General features: G+C 44.3%; 1 protein-coding gene across 1 annotated transcript; it reads right to left on the bottom strand.

Annotated features, from left to right (window-relative positions):
- Positions 1 to 3,812: 3,812 nt before the first annotated feature.
- TNFRSF17 (tumor necrosis factor receptor superfamily, member 17) lies at positions 3,813 to 7,254 on the bottom strand. The gene is made up of 3 exons (XM_010850680.1): positions 6,936 to 7,254; positions 6,209 to 6,340; positions 3,813 to 4,381 (listed from the first exon to the last, which is right to left on the bottom strand). Exons 1-3 carry the CDS (start codon positions 7,051 to 7,053, stop codon positions 4,095 to 4,097), a joined length of 537 nt encoding a protein of 178 aa, XP_010848982.1. The 5' UTR covers positions 7,054 to 7,254; the 3' UTR covers positions 3,813 to 4,094.
- Between the last annotated feature and the right edge of the window lie 1,966 nt (positions 7,255 to 9,220).

Raw genomic sequence — 9,220 nt, 5'->3', positions numbered from 1 at the left:
TGCTCCCCGGGCCGGTGCTTGCCGCGCCGCCACCACTGCCGCCACTGCCGCTGCCGCGCTCCAGACAGGCCGGGAGACGGCGCGCCCCGCCCCGCCTGCCGCCCGCCCCGGAAGTGGAGCGCAGCCGCCGCGGCCCCGCCCTCCGACCCGGAAGGTAAACTTGGGCACCCGCGCGAGGTGGCCAGACTGAGGCGCGGCTTGCTGTGCCGAGAGGCTGCAGGACTCCCGGGGCAGTCGTAAACACACCGGCTGGGACGCCTCGTGCGTGGTTCGCTAGTCCCCGGGTGCGGTGGAGACCGACTGGGACGCCTCCCCGCCAGCCTGAGTTCACACCCCTGTGGGGGAGCCAGGCGGGAAGGTGGCTACGAGAGCCCTAGGAGCGGAAAGGGGAAATTAAAAAAGAGGAATGGGCCAAAGCCTGGGGACAAGGGAGACGGGAAGTCCCGGGGGACCTCTCTATGCAGATGACTTTAGAGTCCTGGATGGTAAGAGGAAGGTGGCCCGGGAAGATCTGCAAGAAGGGTGTTCCGGAAGGAACCTCCTGCCTGGATGGGTTGCCTGGAGCCAAAGGGTGAGCAAGAAAAGGGTTTTGAGAGAGGAGATGGAAGATGTGGGTCATAGGGGTTGGGCTTTTCTGCCTCACTCTAAGGAGGTGAAAGTGAAAGCCGCTCAGTCGTGTCTGACTCTTTGGGAGCCCATGGACTTTAGCGCCAGGCTCCTCTGTCCATGGGGATTATCCACGGAAGAATACTGGAGTGGGTAACTGTTCCCTTCTCCAGGAGATCTTCCCAACCCAGGGATCAAACCCAGCGCTCCCGCAATGCAGGCGAATTCTTTACCGTCTGAGCCACCAGGGAAGGGAGGTAGGGAGTGGGAAATCATTACAGGAGTTTAAGCAGAGGACTTGGACTGCAAGGAAATCCAACCAGTCCATCTTAAAGGAAATCAGTCCTGAATATTCATTGGAAGGACTGATGTTGAACCTGAAACTCCAATATTTCGGCCACCTGATGTGAAAAACTGACTCATTGGAAAAGACCCTGATGCTGGGAAAGATTGAAGGCAGGAGGAGAAGGGAATGACAGAGGATGAGATGGTTGGATGGCATCACCGACGCGATGGACATGAGTTTGAGTAGGCTTCTCGAGTTGGGGATGGACAGGGAGGCCTGGGGTGCTGCAGTCCACAGGGTCACAAAGAGTCAGACAGGTCTGAGTGATTGAACTGAACTGAACTGAAGCAGAGGACACAATCTTAAGGAGATTTTAAGATGATTCCTCTTCCTGGGTTGAGAATGAACTGTAGTGAGTGGGTCAGGGTGGAAGAGAGGGCTGCTGGTTAGAGGGGCACTGCAGTTGTTCAGCAAGAAGTGTGGTGCCTGAGGCTAGGGTGGTAGCAGTGGCTTGAATGTGGATGGGTAGTGTTTGAAAAGTTGTTACTGCCCCGTTTTACAGATAAGAGAAAGAGGGCTCAGAAAGGGTGAAAAAGCATTTTCCCAACTCCTTTGTCCCAAGAAAAAGAAAGTGAAAGTGTTAATCGCTTAGTCCTGTCGGACTCTTTGCGATCCAGTGGACTGTAGCCCTCCAAACATTTTACACCACAACCCAGCACACAAATGCATACATTTAAGAAGCTATTTAACAAAATTCTGCAGGGAATGTATTCTCTTCGTTTTTTTTTTTTTTCCCAGTGTTGCCTGAGAACAATTGATCCACTCCCAAGACTTGATCCACAAAACACTGAACTGAGGCCCCATGGGGAAATAGGGCCCCCTGTGTGTGACCTACAGCCCCGTGTGACCTACAATCCCGTGGTCTTCTGCTATTACCTTGCTTCTCTACACATCTTCTCTGGCCCCTGGGAATTTACCTTGTGGATTCAGCAGAGGTTGAGAGATCTTTAGAAGGATGCTCTCTCTGCAGCACTGTTTATAATAGAAAGTGGAAAGCACCAAAGCCAGGTTAGAGAATAGCTAAGCAAATCATGGCCCACTTCACAGTTTTGAAAATGCTAATTATAAAGGTAATGGAAACACAAGGAAAGGCCACAGATAATACAGTAATTTTAAAAAGCCGCATGCAAAATGGTCTGTACGCTATGATTACAACTGTGTCAAAATACAGTCATGTGTAGGGACTGCGATAGAATGTAGAAATTCTTGTGTTGGGGAATTCTTGAAAATTCTTTGGCTGTTAAGGTGGGTTTTTTTCCCATGTTCAAAATTGTGCTTTACAGTTGTTGCTAATTTGTTACTCTAGGTAAAGCCTCAATGTGCCTGAATGCCTTCTCTTCCCCCCAGGAAGTCTAGGTTAGGTCTGTCTGCCTCTGTAACTTTGCTGAGACACCACATTCCTGATTCACGGAGTTGTCAGGAAGTGATGCACCTTCTTACAGGGCCCTGAGCTTTGTCTTCTTGGCACTTGAGACGGGATATGTTATTGAACATGTACGTGTACTTCACATCCTCCACCACCAGCTACTCCCTTTAAGTACGGGAATTCCTTCCTCCTGAGACTTAGCCCGGTAGTGGAGAACCAAGAATCAAAAGCCTAAGGTCAATAGCATTTCTGGGCTTTGGGAAAAATCTAAACTCATTGAGGGGAATGGAGCAGTAAGGAGAGAAGGAAGAAGGGCTGTGAGAAGCCAGGAGGAATATTCCCAGGCCATATAACAAAGAGTGTCTGCCTGCGCTCAGAGAAACTAGACCTCAAAGCACTAATAAAAACCACGATTGCGATGGAACTAACACAAAGTACTTATCATGAACCAGAAACTTATCATGGGAAAAAAATAAATAATAAATGTACGTGTGTGTATATTTTCATTTAATCTTCAAAACAATGTTATAAGTAGATACTGTCATGATCCCCATTTTACAGATGGGGAGACTGAAACAGGGAGTGGTTAACTGTCTCAGTCACTCAGTGTCTATAACTTCCTAGTAACAGAGTCAGGATTCAAACTCAAAGAGCCAGTGTCTTCACCACTATGTTGTGCCACCTATGGCCCGCAAGGCCCTGGAATGGAGCCATGATGGGCCCCAGGTAGGTAGAAATGTCTCACCAAGTTTCTCCATATCCCAAACCCAACACAAAAGCCACAAAGCCCCAAGACCTCGAGGTTCTCTGATGTAGTGCTAATGGGCATTATCTTAAGAAGGATCAAAGTCAACAGACACCAGAGGGCATTGCCTGTTTCCATAACACCCCAGGACCTTTGCACAACCCAAGGAAGGCAACCCTCTCCCAATAATGGGTAACCCAATGAGATGAGAAACTCAGAAATGGAATTAAATTGATGTGAGAAGAAGAAAAAGGGATAGATCAGGAAGTCTGGGTTTCACTTTGGCTCTTCATTTACCGTCTATGTGACCCTTGCTCCGACTCCCTTTCTGTCATCATGTGTAACAAGGAGATAGTAATGGTCCACCTACCTTGTGATTTGTTGTGTACATTAAATGCCTTAGTACAGGTAAAGCACTTGGAACAACCCTGGCACATTAGAAAGGCTAAATAAATGCTATCTGTCATTATTACTTCCTGCGTTAACTACAAAAATGATGCTGAGTACACCTTTATCACAGTTTGCAGCTACATGTTCATTTATACGATTATAATAATGCCTGTATGACTCCATGAAGCTGAAAGCTCCCAAAGTCAGGAACCAGTCATGCGCTGCACACCGAAGCAGGGTGGTGACTCCAGGCTTCTCCTATATACAGAGAGTACATTGGATCACCTTGCTTTCTTTTAACAATAAAGAGAGAAATCCAGTCTATCCTGAAATGTACGTGCGCATGTGTAGGAGAGAAGCTGCCTAACCATAGAAATATGTGACTGTGGGATCTACACATTACGGTGCTTTTTTTGTTTTTTTCAGTGAGTCAATTTAATCATGAAACCAAGGAAGTTTCCAGAGTTAAGCTCCCAACAATAAGGTAGAAAAACATAGCTAACATAAAGATTTTCCAGAATTAGAGGATGGAAAGCCATATCATCCGCTGATAAGTACAATCATCTTAAAGAGATCTGAGACACCATCCTTCCCTTAGGACAAAGATTTTCCAAATAACTCTATACCATTAACATGGTTAATTATCTGGTATAAATTGACTTCTCCATCCCCGTGACACTGGAGGCAGCGAGCAGACTGCTGCAGTATTCATTTGTTTTCGTGGTGACAAGAATGGTCGCGCCTTCCTCCATGGCTGGGAGGGGGAAGAAATGGTCAGAATCGACCTTCGGTTTGCTCCTGACACAGTCTTCGCACGTACATTCTTCTACTGTGTACCCCAGGCCTCTCGAAAGAAGAGGTTCAGCCACGATGGTGCTGTTATTGCTAAGATCCAGGTCTGCGTTAGCATTCTTCTGGAGAACCGCTCCTGATTGCACAAAAACAGAACCGTTATCCTAAACCTTTCAGGCTGCTTGGTTGTGCCACACTTAGCAGCATGCATCAGGGATCAAAGCTACAGGAGACAAAAGTCTTTCCCCAAAAAAGCAGGCCTTACACCCCAGGTCATGAGCTGAAAGACCATGGGCCATGTTGGGTTCAAAGACATGCTCACTTTAGGGCACACAGTATTTTTAAAGTGTTTGCTTATCTGTTTTGTTATGTTGGCCCACGTTTGAAAATCAAGAGATTTTACATACAAATCTAGACAACTGGTCTCTCTTTTTTGTGGCCACACCTCATGGCTTGGGGGTGCTTCCCAGGTGGTTTAGCGGTAAATAATCTGCCTGCACTGCAGGAGACACAGAGACACAGTTTCAATCCCTGGGTCAGGAAGATCCACTGGAGGAGGAAATGGCAACCCACTCCAGTATTCTTGCCTGGAGAATCCCACCAACAGAGGAGCCTGGTGGGCTACAGTCCATAGGGTCACAAAGTCCAAAGGGTCGCAGAATTTCCCCCACCAGGGATCAAAGTTGTACCCCCTGCAGTGGAAGTGCAGAGTCTTAACCAGAGGACCACCCTGGAAGTCCCTCTTTTACTTTATTTTTTTTTAAAGACAACAAAATGTGGCCAGTGGGAACTGACATTCCTACAAGAAAACACTTGGGAGTCAAGAGCCTTTGTCTCCTTCAAGCTGGGCACGCGCTCCCCTATCACCGAACCTCCAGTGACCCACTACATTCATTTCTGATCCACTTGGCCCTTGGATGCATTAAGATACCGACCCTTTTTACAATTGTGAAATGACAGATCAGTGTGTGTTACAGCATACCAGAATGAGTCTTGGGTGACACTTTACAATTCAAAGTAAAGATGTTTCTCTTACAAAGCATTGGGCAGATTACTTTTTTTTTTTTTAATGAATCTTTCATAATCCCATAAAGGAGTCTCTGTTGTGTCCCCACTACACGCCTGTGCAGGCATGTTTTAATACTTTCCCAACATTACATGGGATACCTCCATCTTCCAAAATGTCACACTTAAAGTCACTCCCCACCTGTCTCTCAGGCCCCAGGCAAAAAAAGAGAAATGAGTAAATGGTATGGAACAGTCATCTTCCTCTCCTTTCTGCACTAGAAAGCAGATGAAATGTTGCCTTATAGACTATGCACGGAAAATACACACATAAAGAAACAGAGCAATGACTGAAAGCGGTCTAGAAATTAGATCATGGGCAAAGGTGCTGAAAGATTTTTCTTTTAAGAAACTCTTCAGCAGAACATTCACTTCCCTGGGACTGATTCCCTACTGCTTAATACAGACCTTTGAGATGATTGCTTAAATAATCCAGGAGCAATTGGTATTCATTTCTAGCTTTTTTTCAGCAGTAGACTGTTCATCTGAGCAAACAACACTTGTATTTGTATAAAAATACGGCCACCAATCTTGTCAAATACATTTTTTTCATATAGTACCAGACCTGGCTAGCTATTTCTGATAGTGTGATGTTTAATCAACGTGCTGACTTTGGTCAAAGAGATGGATGTTTCCCAAAGAGGCCTCAGTACTTCAAAAGAGTAAATACCAGAGGAAGAATGTTGAGGAAGGCTGACATGGTACGATATCAACAAAGAAGGTGTAAACATCGGAAAGGAAGCTCCCTTCTCCCAAGTTCATTTAACCCAACTGTCATGTAACATACTCAAAAGGGCACTTACCGGATGAGATACACAACATGAAAGAAGAAAAGGAATTGAAATTCACAATAGCCACCTCTTGGAAAGAGATTTCAAAGATCAACCATCAAACCAACCTGTGTTTTTAAGTTTGTCCTTTAATGGTTCGGAGCTCATCTTCCTTAGCAAGAACATCAATACGAAAACTGTCAAGGAAACTATCAAGCTCAGGCCCAAACAGGTCCAGAGAAATGTATTTGTTCCTTTCACTGAATCAAAAGAACGTCAGAGAGAGAATGAACTTGATAACATAATATTCACATCAGGTAAAGGTTATTTGCCATCCAGTTCCCCTAATTCCTCAGCTTTGACTTTTAAATTCTAAGTTAATACTTAATTAGGAGAGATGATAAAAATCTATGTTGCGAAGATTGCAGAATAAAATAGAGTTGAGTTCTGAAAAAGTATCCATTCCTGTTGGCATTTAAATGATTGCCTTATTTTCTTTCTCTTTTTGATTCAGAAAATCTCACCACCTTCCCCATAATGTCTTCTTTGAATAAACAGTCAACTCCAGTAATCTTGGGCTTCCCTGGGGGCTCAGACGGTAAAGAATCCGCCTGCAACGTGGGAGACCTGGGCTGGGGAGATTCCCATGGAGGAAGGCATGGCAACCCACTCCAGTATTCTTGCCTGGAGAATCCCCATGGATAGAGGAGCCTGGTGGGTTACAGTCCATAGTGTCACAAAGGGTCGGACACAGCAAGGACACACACACACAGACACACACACATACACACACACACACACACACACAGCAAATACTTCACACCAGTGAGTAATCATTCAAACAGGATTACTTACTTGTGTTACAATAATGCTGACATATTACAGGAGGGGTATTAGGGCATCGAAGTTGACACGATATGCAAGAATTCAGCAATCTGTCAAAATATTCATTTGGGGAGCACCGCTGAGCCATCTGGAACTGGATCACAAAAAGAAACAAGGAAACCGCAGAAAGAACAGCATGGAAGGACAAGTAAACTCTTGTTGAGAATTCCCCAGCAAATGTAGTGACAACAGCCAGAATGTCGAGGGAAAAAACAGAACTTCACATTGAAGATTTGGTTCTTAAGGGGGCTGACTCTTTGTACTGTGGCTAAGGATTTGAATACCAACACTAATTCCAGTTTCTAAGTTTGAGGCTTGAGTTAAGTAAGAGAGGGGGTATATGCAGCAAGAGCAAACCATACTTGAAACAGAAACTGCTTATTTATAGAGGAAATTTCCCAGGCAGGTGACAATTGTGGCATTGTCAACAAGCCTGAGGCATCAAGCAGAAGGTTCAGTAACCATTTCTGGAGCATCTGTTCTCTGAGCTGTGCTGTGTGATGGGCCCCAAGGAGAGAGATAAGACAAGGTCTGAGCCACTGAAGAACTTAAAATCTAACAGAGGAGACAGTGTGCATGTGTGTTTAGTCACTCAGTGTCAAACTCTTTGCGATCCTTTGGACTGGAGCCCACCAGGCTCCTCTGTCCATAGGATTTTTCAGGCAAGAATACTGGAGTGGGTTGCCATTTCTTAGAGGAGATAGAAATGCACTCAAATAACCACAAAGTATAGTGGGAAGAGAGAATGTGAGAGGGGGAGACTTCCCTGGTGATCCCGTGATTAAGACTCCATGTGCCCAATCCCGGGGGCCCGGGTTCGATCTCTGTTCAGGGAACTAGATCCCACCTGCTGCAACCGAGCATTCACTTGCTGCAACTAAAGATTCTGCTGAAACTAAGACCGTGAAGCCAAAGGAACAATTTGATGAAGCCAAATGAACAATTTTTTTTTTTTTAAGAAAAAAGGAGTATGAAGCACGACTACCAAGTTTTAAACCTAGGAAGAATCCCAGAATTCCGACAAATAGAGACTTCTAGGGTAAAAGAGGCAACTTCTATTTTTACTTCTAGGGTAAAATAGGTTAAAAAAAAAAAAAGAGGTAGGTAAAAGAGGGCTAGAGGAAGACATATTTGGGACATAATAATAATATATGACTATTAATATAATGCTTTTGAACTGTGGTGCCGGAGAAGACTCTCGAGAGTTCCTTGGACAGCATGGAAATCAAACCAGTCAATCCTGAAAGAAATCAACACTGAATATTCATTGGAAGGACTGATGCTGAAGCCGAAGCTCCAGTACTTTGGCCATCTGATGTGAAGAGTCAACTCATTGGAAAAGACCCTGATGCTGGGAAAGACTGAGGGCAGGAGAAGAAAGGGGTGGCAAAAGATGAGATGGTTGGATAGTATCACTGACTCAATGGAGATAAATTTGAGCAAACTCTGGGAGTCGGACATGACTTAGTGACTGAACAACAACAATAAACTAACATAATATTATAACATATGTCTATGTTATGTCTATATTCCACTGTTGAACGTCTATCCAATGTCTATGTTCCACTGTTGAAAACTTTGAAAAAACAGTTGGGCATATAGCAAAATTACCCATAGTCATAGCATACAGAAACAGTCACCGTTAATATTGGGGTGTATAAAGCAGAATTTGCAAACAGGCCCACCAGTGTGTTCTTTGTCTGTTTTCACTTTCTATTGGAGTATAGTTGATTTATGATGTTGTATTATACAAAGTGATTCAGTTATACATATTCTCATACCTATTCTTTTTCATACTCTTTTCCCATATGGGTTATCACAGAGTCGAGTCCCCCATGCTATTGCCAATGTGTTCTGTTTAGCCAATTCGTGATATAGATCTTTCTGGAAGGATTTCTGTAGGTGGCCAGATTGATTGATTGATTCATGTAGCACATTCTTCCTTTTACATAAATGGAATTGCATGTGTTTGCATTTAACCATACTGAGAGATACCCATATGGAAATGTCCCAAAAACTCAATCAGAAATACAGGACTCAAGTAAACTGCAAGGACCCAAAAAATCTCAGATTAACGGCAGTGCCTATCTCTAGAGGGCAGAAAGGGGGCAAAAGAGGCTTCACCTATATTGGTCACATTTTATTAAGCTGAATGGTAGACAAATTGACAGTTTCTGTGTTATTCTTTTGTTTTATTTTGGTTATTCTTTACACTTTTTGATATGAAAACAATGATAAAATAAAATGCAAGAATT

The sequence above is a fragment of the Bison bison genome, unplaced genomic scaffold (assembly GCF_000754665.1).
Source record: "Bison bison bison isolate TAMUID 2011002044 unplaced genomic scaffold, Bison_UMD1.0 scf7180017864293, whole genome shotgun sequence".
In the NCBI taxonomy this organism is placed as follows: Eukaryota; Metazoa; Chordata; class Mammalia; order Artiodactyla; family Bovidae; genus Bison; species Bison bison.
The sequence above is the reverse complement of the archived record's forward strand: the minus strand, read 5'-3'. Positions and strand labels throughout refer to the sequence as shown.